The 15,781-nt window shown below is 38.4% G+C and overlaps 1 protein-coding gene across 2 annotated transcripts in view; it reads left to right on the plus strand.

Annotated features, from left to right (window-relative positions):
* Positions 1-15,781, plus strand: part of ADNP2 (ADNP homeobox 2) — a 38,509-nt gene that overhangs the window by 8,199 nt on the left and 14,529 nt on the right. For both annotated transcript variants that reach the window (XM_023741234.1, XM_023741235.1), the window contains exon 2: positions 8,080-8,200. In XM_023741234.1, coding sequence (XP_023597002.1) covers positions 8,093-8,200 — 108 coding nt within the window. In that variant the 5' untranslated portion in view covers positions 8,080-8,092. The remainder of the gene's footprint in view (positions 1-8,079; positions 8,201-15,781) is intronic.

Genomic DNA, 15,781 nt, shown 5'->3' on the forward strand with positions numbered 1-15,781 from the left:
ACAGCCACGCCAACATTCAGCAGCTACCACCCTGATCAGTCAGCAGCCATCAACATTGAGGCAAGAATCTCCACTAGCAAAAAGATTACAACTTGCTGAAGACTCAGATGATGGTTAGCACTTTTTTTAGCAATGAAGTATTTTTTAATTAAGGCATATATGTTTTTTTTTTTAGACATAATGCTGTTGCACACTTAATAGACTATCAAACCAAACTCATTGCTTTTCAGTTGATTCTGACTCATAACAATCGTATAGGATAGACTAGAGCTACCCCATAGTGTTTCCAAGGAGCAGCTGCCAACCTTTTGGTTAGCAGTCTGAGCTCTTAACCACTGTGCCGCCAGGGCTCTTAATAGACTACAGTATAGTGTAAAAGATAACTTTTATATGCACTGGGAAATGAAAAAAATTGTTTGACTCGCTTTATTGCAGTGGTCTGGAACCGAACCCACAATATCTCTGAGGTATGCTGTAGTGCTGCAGTGAACATTGCTGTATGAATTTTAGTTTGCGTTCCTGCTTTCAATTCTTTTGGGTATTGGATACCTAATATTGGGATTGCCGGGTTGTATGGTAGTTCTATGTTTAACTGTTTGAGGATCTGTCAAATTTTTCCACAGCAGCTGTACTTTTTTTTTTTTTTTTTGATCATAGCCATCCTAGTAGTGGGGGTGAAGAGGTAACATTGTGGTTTTGATTTGCATTTTACTAATTATGTTGAGCATCTTATCTTTTCATGTGCTTGTTGATCTTTTGTATCTTTTTTGGGAGAAATGTCTATCCAAGTTCTTTGCCAAGTTTTTGATTGGATTGTTTGTCTTTTAGTTGTTGAGTTGTAGGAGTTCTTTATATATTTTGGATATTAAATCATTATCAGATATATAGTTCCCAAATATTTTCTTCCATTTTGTAGATTGTTTCTTCACTTTCTTGATAAAATCCTTTGCACAAAAGTTTTTGATTTTAATGAAGTCAAATTTATCTATTTTGTCTTTCGTTGCTCATGCTTTTGGTGGCGTATCTAAGAATCCATTGTCAAAAACTAGGTCCCGAAGCGTTACCCCTCGGTTTTCTTCTAAGAGTTTTGTTGTTTTGGTTGTTACATTTAGGTCTTTGAGTTAATTTTGGTATATGTTGTGAGGTGTGAATCCAATTTCATTCTTTTGCATGTGGAGAAACAGTTGTCCTAGCAACATACTACTGTTATTTTTTGATGTGATCTACTCACCTGGAATGTCTTGGGCTCCAACTCTAACTCTTCATAGCTCTCCCCTCTTTTGAACTCTGTAGAACTTTCTGTATGTCTTAAGATATTTGTTTTATCTAATATTATATCATTTATTCATTTAATGAGCATTTGCTATGTTCTGTGCTCTTTGATGGAGCCCTGGTGGCATAGTGGTTAAGAGCTCAGGCTGCTAACCAAAAGGTTGGCAGTTCAAATCCACCACCTGCTCCTTGGAAACTCTATGGGGCTGTTCTACTCTGTCCTGTAGGGTCAGTATGAGTTGGAATTGACTCGTTGGCAACAGATTGGGTTTTTTTAAGAGTGCTCTTTGATAGGCCCAAGAGATATAAAGATAACATGATCTTGTCCTGAAGAAGTTCAGTCTAATAGGAGAAATAGATGTATAAACAGGTAATTGCAACATAGTGAGGTGAGTGCAGTAAGAGAAGTATAAACTGGTTACTATGGGAAGTCCTAGGAGGGTCACTAAGCCTCCTACTCATGTGGGAGTTGGTACTGGGAAGTGGGGGAAGAAAAAGCGGGAGTGCGAAGGAGGGGTGTAGAAGTGGAATTGCTGACTCATAGAAATTGCCATTTAAAATCTTGGGAGATGCTGCCAAATTGCCCTCCAGACAAGTAGAAAAAATTACGTTTTGTCTACTTACCCTCACTAGCACTGGATGGTATCAGTCTTTAAAAGTCTTGTTTTTATACTAAAAAAGTGGTATTATTTTACCTGCAACTGTAATTAGTAATGAAGTTGAGTAACCAGAATCTTTGGCCATTTTAATTTGACTTGATCTTTCTTTTTAGCTTAAGAATTTTTTTTAAAGAATTTTTAAACTGTTTACAAACAAAAAGTTGCAAGTGCCATGCAAAGAACCCTTTTTTCCTGAATCACTTGAGAGTAAGTTGCCAAAATGCCATGTTACCCCAAATACTTCTATTTTCTACAAACAGGAACATTCTTCTACATATGCACAACATAACCATCAAAATCAGAAAATTAACACATACATTATTAGCGTGCAATCCACCCATCACATTGTAGTATCACCAGTTGTTCCAATAATGGCATTTATAGTAAAAAGATCTAGTTTAGAATTGCACATTGCATTTAGATGTCTTTAGTCACCTTCAGTCTGTCTCTTTCAACAGTTGCTTAGGTTTTCCTTCCATAATCTTTTTTTTTTACAAGTCTACAATTCAAAGGTTTTTAATAAATTTACAGAGTTGTGCATCCATCACCACAATTTAATATTAGAATATTTCCATCACCTCCACCCCCACAAAAACTGTCGTTTTGCAGTCATTATTCATTCCCACCTCCATCCCCAAAACTAAAACCTATTGCTGTTGAGTTGGTTCCGACTCATAGCGACCCAATAGGACAGAGTAGAACTGCCTCATAGAGTTTCCAAGGAGTGGGTGGTGAATTTGAACTGCCGACCTTTTGGTTAGCAGCCAAGTTCTTAACCACTACGCCACCGGGGCTGCTATAATTATATCCTAGAACCAAAATATAAACTGCAATTCTGGAACACAGTAACACAAAAATTTATTTCATGGTTGGTTCTGCCCACGTGGCACCCAAACCAATCAAAATAATTAAAAATGGAAAAAACTTTTGCCATTATGATTTCTAAATGTATATAGAAAAACGATTTACCGTTAATTTACTGATTCTAACCCTACAGGGGAATTCCGTTTAAATATCACTTTCTTTGAGAAGTCTTCCCTTGACCTCAAGTCTAAATAAGTTAACCTCCATTATAGTCTCCCATTGCATGCTTTGCTTTCCCACTGTGAAAATGCAAATTTGTAATTCTTTTTATTTGTTGATTATTTGTTTAATACATTTTTCCCTCAATGGACTGATCTCCACCAGACTAGATAATTGCCTGGGCACTGCTGTTTCTTAGTGAGTGGAGGGAGATAAAGCAGAGAGGTATGCAGACTCAGCTCAGGTGTGACCTTCATTCATTGTTTATTCAGCTGGTATTTACTGAGCACTTACTACAGTGTCGCTGTGAGTCGGAATTGACTTGATGGCAGTGAGTTTTACTGCATGTCAGGCCCTGGCCTCAATCCTAAGGGTGTGGCAGTCTCTCTCCTTGGAGAGCAGTCTTACAAGGAAGAAGATTAGAATGAGAAAGGCAGTAGAGTTGGAATGGTAGCTGGAAGGGAACAAAGGAACAAGGCGAGGTGAGATCAGAGCTTCTTGGCAGTGTGCAGGAAGAAGCTGTAGAGAGGAGTGTGTGAAGTTATCTTTGGGACACAGTGTGGCGAAGCAGAGTCCAGGGGAGCTGCACATATCGGGGATCGAGGGCACACGTGGAGGAGTTATCCCTGAAGAGGCAACGATGGATCCTTTTAGAACAGATACTCAGCATCACCAGGGAATTGGTTGGAAATGTGAATTCTGAGGCCAATCCCAGGACAAAGCCTTCCTGAGTCAGAAACGCTATCTGTGTTTTAATAAGCCCTCTGAGTGATTCGATATGCCTTAAAGTTAGGAAATTTTGGGTGCTCACTTTCAAAGAATTTTAGAACACAGTCATCTGAAGCAATAGTTCTCAGACTTTAGTGTGCATCAGGAGCACTGGGAAAACACTGATTGCTGGGTCCCACGCCTAGGACTTCTGGTTCTTTAGGTCTGAGATGGAACCGGATAATTTACATTTCTCACAAGTTCCCCTATGCCGCAGTGGCCGGCGCGCTGCTGCTGCTGCTGCTAGTCTGGTGCTATACTTTGAGAACCACTGCCCTGGAGGGTAGGGGTAATCTGGATTCAGCTAACCCTTCCCACTTGAGGGCAGGACCTTTCAGTGGTCACTTTTCCTTCTTATCAGCTTCTGCCTTTATCTTGTTAGTTGCCATCAAGTCGATTCTGACTCACAGTGACCCCATGTGCAGAGTAGAACTGCTCCATAGGTCTTTTCAGGCAGCAACCTTTCAAAAGCAGATCACCAGGCCTGTCTTCTGAGGCACCTCTGGGTGGGTTCAAACCACCGATCTTTTGGCTAGCAGTCGAGCACTTAACTTTTTGTGCCACCTGTGGACTCCCTGCCGTTATCTTGGGTGACTTCAGTGACCAAATGAAGGATAAGTTTTTCTTTCTAGCCTCATGGTTTTGTTGTTAGTTTATGAGAGTGATCTCAGCACTATTTTCTTTTTTTTTTATTGTTGTGTTTTAAGTGAAGGTTTACAATTCAAGTTAGTCTGTCATACAATAATTTATACATACATTGTTTTGTGACCCTACTTGCTCTCCCTCTACTGTGACAGCACACTCTTCCTTTCCACCCTGAATTTCTCATGTCCATTGAAACAGCTCCTGACCCTCTCTGCCTTCTCATCTCACCTCTGGACAGGAGCTGCCCATTTAGTCTCATGTATCTACTTGAGCTAAGAAGCACATTCTTCACGAGTATCGTTTTATGTCCCATGGTCCAGTTTAATCTTTGTCAGAAGAGTTGGCCTCGGAAACTGTTTTAGTTCTGGGGTGATGGAGAGACCAGGGGCCTTGCTTTCCGGGGCGCCTCCAGTCTTAGTCAGGCCATGAAGTCTGGTCTTCTTACTAGAATTTGAGTTCTGCATCCCATCATTCTACTGCTCCATCAGGGACCCTCTGTTGTGTTCCCTGTCAGGACGTTCATTGTGGTAGCTGGGCACCATCTAGTTCTTCTGGTCTCAGGCTGCTGAAGTCTCTGGTTTATGTGGCCCTTTCTGTCTCTTGGGCTAGTATTTTCCTTGTGTCTTTGGTGTTCTTCATTCGCCTTTATTTGAGGTGGTTGGGGCCAACTGATGCATCTTAGATGGCTGCTTGCTAGCTTTTAAGACCCGAGACGCCACTCACCAAAGTAGGATGCAGAACATTTTCTTAAAAAACTTTGTTATGCCGGTTGACCTAGATGTCCCGTGAAAACATGGTCCCCAGACCCCTGCTGCTGCTACTCTGGCCCTTGAAGTGTTTGGTTGTATTCAGGGAACTTCTTAGCTTTGGTTTAGTCCAGTTGTGCTTACTTCCCCTTGTAGTGTATGCTGTCCATCCCTTCACCTAAGATAATTCTTGTCTACTTTCCAGTCAGTGAATACCTGTCCCTCCCTCCCTACACTCATAACCATCAAAGAATGTTGTCTTCTGCATTTAAACCTTTTCTTGGGTTCTTATAATAGTGGTCTTATACAGTATTTGTCCTTTTGCAACTAAGTTCACTCAGCATAATACCTTCCAGATTCCTCCATGTTATAAGATGTTTCACAGATTCATTGTTGTTCTTTATCATTGCATAGTATTCCATGAATATATCATAAATGTTTATACATTCATCCGTTGATGGGCACCTGGGTTGTTTCCATCTTTTTGCTATTGTGAACAATGCTGCAGTGAACGTGGGTGTGCATATATCTATTCGTGTGACGGCTCTTATTTCTCTAGGATATATTCCAAGGAGTCGGATTGCTGGATCATATGGTACTTTTATTTCTAGCTTTTTAAGGAAGTGCCAAATTGATTTCCAAAGTGGTTGTACCATTTTACATTCCACCAATAGTGTGTAAGTATTCCAGTCTCTCCACAACCTCTCCAACATTTATTATTTTGTGTTTTTTGCATTAATGCTAGCCTTGTTGGGGTGAGATGGTATCTCATTGTAATTTTGATTTGCATTTCTCTAGTGGCTAATGATCGTGAGCATTTCCTCATCTGTCTGTTAGCAGCCTGAATGTCTTCTTTGGTGAAGTGCCTCTTCATATCCTTTGCCTATTTTTTGATTGGGTTGCTTGTCTTTTTGTTGTTGAGGTTTTGCAGTATCTTGTAGATTTTAGAGATTAAACAGTGATCCGATTTGTCGTAACCAAAAATTTTTTCCAGTATGTAGGTTGTCTTTTGACTCTTTCGGTGAAGTCTTTTGATGAGCATAAGTGTTTGATTTTTAGGAGCTCCCATTTATCTAGTTTCTCTTCTGGTGTTTGTGCATTGTTACTTATGTTCCTATTCTGTTTATTCAGCACTATTTTCATGATCATAGTTTTTATTCTGTTATTACTCAGAACTTGTTCCTTGAAAATTCGAATACCCTTTAATACATTGTGCTGTCTCTTTTATTGTAATTCAGTATTCACACTGACTGTACACATGCTAGGTGCTAGAGATCGGGAATATGAGGTTGAGTAAGTCATGGCCCCTGTTCTTAAGCAGTTTGTAGGCCTTTGGGAGGCAAATACAGTAGAATATGATAACTGCGATAGGTGCTATTGGCAACACAGATAAGAGGACCTAGACAGTTATGAAGAGAACGTGTGGAATGGGCAAGAAGGGTGTCTTGGAGAAGAGAAGATGGTGTGACTTATATCCAGTGGTTTTCTGAGTATCTCCTACTGGTTGCCCATAAATACCTCAAATTCACTATGTTCTATACTGAATTTATTGCCCCACCTACTCCTGAATCTGTTCTGCCTTCTTTGTTCCCTTCTTACTTGCTATTGTAATAACATACCTAATTATTCACCCCAGAAACTAGAGTTAACTTTGAATCTTCCTTTTCTTTATTCAGAATATACCAGTTCTGCCTATTAAATATCCAAATCTGTCTTTGCTGTCTGTACTGCCATTGGTCTGTTCATACCTTAAACATCTTGTGATGGGAATTGAGAGTGGTGCCTACCTAGTCAGTCAGATTAACTGAAACAGCCTTAGCACTCACATGTGTTAGCTAGATCACACTTATACTCTATTCTGTTTTTTAAAAATCAGTTTTATTGAGTTATAACTCATATACCATATAATACACCCTTCTAAAGTGTACAATTGATTGAATTTTAGTATATTCACAGAGTTGAGCATTTGTCACCACAGTCAGTTTCAGAACACTTTTATCACCACAGAAAACCCAGTACCTGTTAGCATTCACTCCCAATTTCCTTCCAACCTCCCCAGTCCTATGCAACAATTAATCTTTCTGTCTCTATAGATTTGCCTAGTCTGGATATTTCATATAAATGAAATCATGCAATATTTGTCCTTTTGTGTCTGACTTATTTTACTCAGCATAATGTTTTCAAGGTTCATCCATGTCATAGCATGTATCAGAATTTCATTTCTCTTTATGGTTGAATAATCATTAAGGAGCCCTGGTGGCACAGTGATTAAAGCGATCGACTGCTAACCAAGGTCAGCAGTTTGAAACCACCAGTGGCTCTGCAGGAGAAAGATGTGACAATCTGCTTCCGTAGAGATTTACAGTCTTGGAAACCCTATGCAGTTGCTATGAGTTGGAACTGACTCGATGGCAGTGGGTAATGCTCCATTGAATGTATGTACCACATTTTCTCTCTTCATCTGTTTATGGACACTTGAGTTGTTTCTACCTTTTGGCTATGGTGATATTACTACAGTGAACATTGGTGTACATGACATATCAGTTTGGGTCCCTGCTTTCACATTGCTTTGGTGTATACCTAGGAGTGGAATTACTGGGTCATAAGGTAGTTCTGTGTTTACAAAAGTTTTTAATTTTTATGAAGTTGAATTTATCTATTTTTTCTTTTGTCTGTTATGCTTTTGGTGTCATATTTAAGAAGACTTTGCCTAACCCAAGGTCATAAAGATTTTCTCCTATATTTTCTGCTAAGAGTTTTGTAGTTTCATCTCTTACAGTTAGATGCGTGATCCATTTAGAGGTAATGTTTGTGTATGGTGTAAGGAAGCAGTCCAACTTATTCTTTTGCATATGGATATCCACTTATCCCAGCGCCATTTGTTACAACATTATACTCTGTTTTTAGTGTTAATGATACATATTTTTGTATATACTTAATGCAGTTTTGTTTCCTTCCATTTTAAGGAAAATTTCAAAAATGTTTCAAATTCCTGTGGAAAATCTTGACAACATCAGGAAGGTGCGAAAAAAGGTAAAAGGCATTCTTTTGGATATCGGGCTTGACAGCTGCAAGGAGTTACTGAAGGTAAGAGGACACAAATAACAGATTAAGAGGAGATAATAGTAACTGTAGAGGCTAGGGTAGACCTTGTAGAGGTGAGATTTGAATGGGGAGTTTTAGAAGAATGGGTTAGAGTCCTTAAGATGGAAATTGCTAATACTTCAAATGGTTATGTGAAAATACCATTTCTTCTCATTTATCTCTTTCTGATGTAAGCTATTTTAAGCTGTTCAAGATTTTAAAATTACTTTTGGGAGAGGATTTATAATCATTTGTTATAAAAAATATTTGTTTTTGAAGTTCAAGGGGACTGTATAGAATTATTATTTTAGCAAAAGAAGACCCTAACTTAATTTCTCAGGGTTGTTAATCAACAAATGGGAATGCATACATAGTATCTTCCATTAACATAAACTCACTGCCCCATAAGCTTCTTACCTTATCTTTCGAGTTGCTATTGTCAGTTTGATCCCACATTGTTGTTGTTAGGTGCCGTAGAGTTGGTTCCAACTCATAGCAACCTTGTGTACAACAGAACAAAACACTGCCCAGTCTTGTGCCATCCTCACAATGATTGCTGTTTGAGCCCATTGTTGTAGCCACTGTGTCAGTCCATCTCGTTGAGGGTCTTCCTCTTTTTCACTGACTCTCTACTTTACCCACCATGATGTCTTTCTCCAGGGACCGGTCCCTCCTGATAGCCTATCCAAAGTACGTGAGACAAAGTCTCACCATCCTGGCTTCTAAGGAGCATTCTGGCTGTACTTGTTCCAAGACAGATTTGTTCATCTTTCTGGCAGTCCATGGTGTATTCAGTATTCTTCACCATCACCATATTCAAAGGCATCAAATTCTTCTTCAGTCTTCCTTAGTCATTGTCCAGCTTTCGTATGCATATGAGGCGATTGAAAATACCATGGATTGGGTCAGGCGTACCTTAGTTCTCAAAATGACATCTTTGCTTTTCAACACTTTAAAGAGGTCTTTTGCAGCAGATTTGCCCAATGCCATATGTCGTTTGATTTCCTAACTGCTTATCCCATGGGCGTTGATTGTGGATCCAAGTAAAATGAAATCCTTGACAACTTCAGTCTCTTCTCCGTTTATCATGATGTTGCTTACTGGTCCACTTGTGAGGATTTTTGTTTTATGTTGAGGTGTAATACCTACTGAAGGCTGTGCTTCAAGTCCTCTTCACTTTCAGCAAGCAAGGTTGTGTTATCTGCATATGGCAGGTTATTAATGAGTTTTTCTCCAGTCCTGATGCCGTGTTCTTCTTCATATATTCCAGCTTCTCGTATTATTTGCTCAGCATACAGATTGAGTAAGTATGGTGAAAGGATACAACCCTGACACAGATTTTTCTTATTTTAAACCACTCAGTATCCCCTTGTTCTGTTTGAACGACTGCCTCTTGGTCTATGTACAGGTTCCACATGAGCGCAATTAAGTGTTCTGGAATTCCCATTCTTTGCAATGTTATCTGTAATTTGTCACGATCCATATAGTCGAATGCTTTTGCATAGTCAGTAAAACACAAGTTAACATCTTTCTGGTAAATGTCTGCTTTCAGCCAACATCCATGTGATGTAAGGAATGATATCCCTCGTTCCATGTTCTTTTCTTAATCCTGCTTGAATTTCTGGCAGTTCCTTGTCATGTACTACTGCAACCACTTTTGAATGATCTTCAGCAAAATTTTACTTGCATGTGATATTAATGATATCGTTTGATAATTTATGCATTCTCTTGGATCACCTTTCTTTGGAATGGGCATAAATATGGATCTCTCAGTTGGCTGGCCAGGTAGCTGTGTTCCAAATTTCTTGGCATAGACAAGTGAGTGTTTCCAGCTTTGCATCCTTTTGTTGAAACATCTGTGTTGGTATTCTGTCAATTCCTGGAGCCTTGTTTTTCAACGGTGCCTTCAGTGCAGCTTGAACTTCTTCCTTCAGTACCATGGGTTCTTGATCATCTGCTATTTCCTGAACATCAACCGATTCTTTTTAGTATGGTGACTCTGTATTCCTTCCATCTTCTTTTGATGCTTCCTGCATCGTTCAATATTTTGCCCATAGAATCCTTCAGTATTGCATCTTGAGGCTTGAGTTTTTTCTTCAGTTCTTTCAGCTTGAGAAATGCTGAGCGTGTTCTTCTGTTTTGATTTTCTAACTTCATGTCTTTGTACATTTCATTATAATATTTTACTTTGTCTTCTTAACTTGCCCTTTAAAATCTTCCATTCATCTCTTTTACGTGATCGTTTCTTCCATTCACTTTAGCTACTCAATGTTCAAGAGCAAATTTCAGAGTCTCTTCTGACATCCATTTTGGTCTTTTCTTTCTTTCCTGTCTTTTTAATGACCTTTTGTATATAGATCTTAAAAGCGCACATGCTGAAGACAGCCATTCTTTACTAGTTGTTATGGATTGAATTGTGGCCCTCCAGAAATGTATGTCAACTTGGCTAGGCCATGCATGATTCCCAGTGTTATGTGGTTATCCTCCATTTTGTGATCCGACGTAATTTTCCTATGTGGTGTAAATCCTAACCTCTAAGATGTTAATGAGGCAGGATTAGAGGCATTTATGTTAACGAGGCAGGACACAGTCCATAAGATTAGGTTGTATCTTGAGTCAGTCTCTTTTTGAGATAAAAGAGAGAAGCGAGCAGAGAGGAGAGGGACGTCCTACCACCAGGAAAGAGGAGCTGGGAGTGGAGTGTGTCCTTTAGACCTGGGGTCCCTGCGCTGAGAAGTTCCTAGACCCAGGGGAAGATTAATGCCAAGACACATGGAGATCTCCAAAGAACGCTTGGCCCACAGATGTTGAAAGGAGACAAGAACTTTCCCCCAGAGCTGACAGAGAGAGAAAACCTTCCCCTAGAGCTGGTGCCCTGAATTTGGACTTCTAGCCTCCTAAACTGTGAGAGATTAAATTTCTGTTTTTTAAAGCCATCCACTTGTGATATTTCTGTTATAGCAGCAGTAGATAACTAAGTAGATAACTAAGACACTAGTTAAGAAGATTTTAGGGGATATTTATGGTTTAAGGTTTAAGATTTATGTCAGGACAGTAGTTTTGGGAGTTCATCCAGCATCCATGGCTCCAGAAAGTCTGGATTCCATCAGAATTTGAAATTCCGCTCTGCATTCTTCCCTTTTTGATCGGTATTCTGCTATAGAATCTTTGATCAAAGTGTTCAGTAATGGTGGCTGGGCACCATACAGTTCTTCTGGTCTTATGGTGAAGGAGGCAGTTGTTCATGGAGGCAATTAGCCACACATTCTATTTCTTCCTCCTATTCCTGACTCTGCTTCCTTTGTTGCTCCAGTGAACAGAGACCAGTTGTGCCAAGTGTTTTATTCTGATTTGTGAGTTTCTTTATGTGCAGTCTTAGAAAAATTTAAAAACTAAAATCACAGTCATACATTTTATTGGTAAGTTGTATTTTTGTGTAATTTTCTCCCTTTTTATAACATTGAAAATACATGGTTGTCGTATAGTCTAAAAATGAAAACGTTAAACAAGGTTTGCTGTGTATCCTTATATCCATTAATAATTCTATGCATGTCTTATTCATAACTACAGAAATAGTGAAAATATCTGCTTTGAACTTTTTAAACTTATGAAGAATTTGATTCAGAATATTACTGGCCTGGGAAGAGTTGAATTTCATAATTTTAAAATCTCAAGCTTTCAATGAGATTTTCATTTATCGAAAAGGCATTCTGATAGTGAAAGACTAATAATTAGCATAATGGTCATTAATGGTCAGAATTTATCTTTTTTCTCAAATGGATACATATTATGAACTTCTGAAGGATCCCAGAGAGCTCTCTATTTAGACATGACCTTCTCAAAGAAATCTTCACTCTTAAGATGATGCCCTCTCCCACTACACCCTGTGTTATCTTACCCTTCTCCATTTTTCTTTAAAGCACTTCTGCTACCTGATTTTATGTTTATTATCTGTCACCCCACTTGAAAGTAAGACAGCAAGGACCTCATCGTTTTCTTATTTAGTATAATAGATCAGAATAATGTCAGGCACATAGATGCTTAAAGATAACTTTTAAGTGAATGAATGAGTAAAAGAAAGCAAAACCCAAGTAGATACATGACTTTTTTTCCCCTAATTTTGTTGTTGTTGTTGAGAATATACACAGCAAAACATACACTAATTCAACAGTTTCTACATGTACATTTTAGTGACATCAATTATATTCTTCAAGTTGTGCAGACTTTCTGATCCTTCTGAGTTGTTCCTCCTTCATTAACATAAACTCACTGACCTCTAAGGTTCCTATCTAATCTTTCAAGTTGCTTTTGTCAGTTTGATCCCACAGATAGTTCTTAAAGAGCATAATGCTCAAGGCAGACCTTTTTTTACTAGTTAAGGTAAACTACTGTTTGGTTTTAAGAAGACTTCAGTGGATGTTTTTGGTTTAAGGTTTAAAGATAATCTCAGGGCAGTAGTTTCAGGGGTGTATCCACCCTCCATGGCTCCAGAAAGTCTGGATTCCCCATGAGAATTTAAAATCCTGTTTTCCATTTTCCCCCTTTTGATCAGGATTCTTCTATGTAATCTTCGATTAAAATGTTCAGTAATGGTAGCTAGACACCATCCAGTTCTTTTGGTCTCATGGCAAAGGAGGCAGTTGTTCATAGAGGCACTTAACTACATATTCCATATCCTCCTATTCCTAGCGCTCTTTCTTTTGCTCCAGGTGGATAGAGACCAATTGTTGTGCTTGGATGGCCGCTTGCATACTTTTAAAACCCCAGATACTACGCAGTGAACTAGAAGATAAAACAGAAGCACTAAACATGTTATTAGGCCAGTTAACTGGGATGTCCCAGGGAACTATGACCCTAAACCTCCAAACCTGGGAACCAAATCCCATGAGGTGTTTGGCTGTACATAAGTAGGAGAAATACTTTTAATAGCAGAGTGTGACTGCAGCTACATCTGGAAGTGTAAGGAGAGGAGAGATGCTGAGATGGCAGCTCTTGGGTAGTCCATATTGCACAAGAACAGTCTTGAAATAAGAGAACCTTTAAAGTTCTTTGCAGCTCTGCCTATAAGTGATATTTTACACATGAGAAAGGAACAGGATAATTATTTGGAGAAAAGATTGAAAATGGAATATTTGCCAGGTGTATTCAGGGTAGACACATAGTTCATTAATAATAGATAAATATGTTAATTTAAATGATATTTACAGGGAATATAAAAATGAGTACCTAAGAACACAGGTGTATGTGTATAGACTGAGAATTGTCAAATGATAATACATGGGAAGGTCCTGAAATGGTGCCTTGCATATGGTGGATGATCAGAAAATGAACACTAAGGCATAGTGCTGTTCTTCAGGAAACAAACTAGATATATTCTTTGATCATTAGAGGGTAAAAACAGGAGACTTTTATTTTAATCCTGCCTATTAGCTAACGGTATGACCATGGGAAAATCAGTGAGTCTTTGGGCCTTGATATTCTCATCATTACAATGAAGGGATATAGAGAAGTAAGGATACTTGCCCCACATGGAGACTATAATCTAGCTTAATCTGGAAGACAAACTAGGAACAGTAATAGTGAAATAAGCAGAAAGATAACTTCTAGCTGGGGAGGCTAGTGTATCCTTTAAGGAGGAGGCAACGTTGGAACTGTTTTTTTTTTTTTTTTTTTTTTTAAAGAATGAGTAGGATTCTTCAATGGAAGGAATTAGAGGGGGTATTCCAGGAACATGGAATTTAGAACCAAGACCCAGTTGATTAACCCCCATCAAACCACACTGAGTAGATTCAGTTTTGTTTTGTTTTTAAAGTTCTATTTGGAAATAATTTAAACTGAGTGTCTGAGTCTGTGTTCTCTAGAGAAGCAAAACCAGTAAAGCATATAAATATATAAAGAGATTTATATCAAGGAAATGGCTTACATGGTTTTAGAGGCTGGGACGTCCCAAATCCATAGGTCAGGCTGGAGGCTTCTGATTCCCGTAGCCACATGAATCCCAAGATCAGCAGGCAAGACGGCAGGTAAGCTGCTAGCTGAAGTCCCAAGAACCAGAGGTCAGACCAACAGGAGCCAGCTGCAGGATCCAGAGCGAGCAGAGGCCTTCAAGCCTTGCCAGAGAGTCCGCTTATGTTCGATGTAGACCACATACCCAAAGGAAACTCTCTTTCAACTGATTGGCTGCTCACAGCAGATCCCATCATGGGGGTGACTGCATTATATCAAATCTCATCATGTAAGTGATCACATCATCATACAACTGCCAAACTACATCATATCTGCCAAACCACTGAGAATCATGGCCTAGCCAAGTTGACGTACAGCCTTAACTATCACACTGAGAAAAGTAATAAGAATAATACAAAGAACACTCACTCAATACCCTTAACCGTATTTACCATTTTTTATAATTTCATCTCATTCGCTTTAACATTTGCTCACCCTTTTGCTTGTGCTCGCTGTGTGTAATTTTTCCCCTGAGCCATTTGAGAGTAAGTTACATACCTCATGACCCTTAACACCTGAATACAAAGTGTGTATTTTCTAAGAGTAAGGATAGTCTCTTGGCATTACAATAGTATGTTATCATATTAAGTAAATTTAACATTGATTTTTTTTTATCGAATTCACTGATCATATTTTAGTTTTGTCAGTTGACTCAATAATGTCATTTATGTATAGCATTTTTTCCCATCAGTAATGGATCCGATCTAGGATCCGGTATCACATTTAATCGTCATAGCTCTTTAGTCTCCTTTAATGTGAATTACGTTTTTAAAAGTAGAATACAGTTATGAAATTGGTTTTGTTTTGTTTTTAGTTAAAATGTCAGTAACAAGTTAAATAAAATTTCTCATTCTTTAGTTCTTTTTTTGTGACCTTGAGTGGAACTGAACATTGCTCATGACCTTTATGACCTTTTGCTTTGTAGTCAGCATAAGAATGTGTTTACTTATCTGAATTTGTTAAGGATGGTTTACTTTTTCTTTATAAGGCTATGCTGACAGAGATATGTACATCCCTCACAAAGAAGAGACTGAATGGCTTAAAACTATTAAGTTAGATTAACTGTTGGGTTAAATGTTACTAATTCTTTTGGTGGAAATTTTAATTTTTATAATTTGTAATTGAGCCTGATAATTTATGTGATTTTTAAAAATCCAAGCAGCGTAAAAGTTCATTGTAGAAAAATTAGGAAAAATACATAGAAACACAAAGAAGAAAGTAAGACTTGTAAGCCACTATACCAGAATATCCATTGTTAATATGGTTCTGTATCTTTCTGGATTTTTTAATGGGATATGTTCCCATTTTTTTCCTTACAAAGATATGATCAAACTGTATAAGCTATTGTAGTAGGTTTTTTTTTTTTTTTTCCTTTCACTGAACAGCGCATTAAGAACCTTCTTACCATGTGAAGTGTTTTTTCTTAATACTCCATAGTAAGAGTTCTTTGGTTTCACGCAACAGAAACCAACTCTGACCAACTTAAGCAAAAGAGAACTTAGTGGAAGGACATTAGGGACTTGCAGAATCCAAGCAGACTGGGGAGCTAGCATTGAAAACAAGAAAGAACCAAGGGAA

The sequence above is a fragment of the Trichechus manatus genome, unplaced genomic scaffold (assembly GCF_000243295.1).
Source record: "Trichechus manatus latirostris isolate Lorelei unplaced genomic scaffold, TriManLat1.0 scaffold00176, whole genome shotgun sequence".
Lineage (NCBI taxonomy): Eukaryota > Metazoa > Chordata > Mammalia > Sirenia > Trichechidae > Trichechus > Trichechus manatus.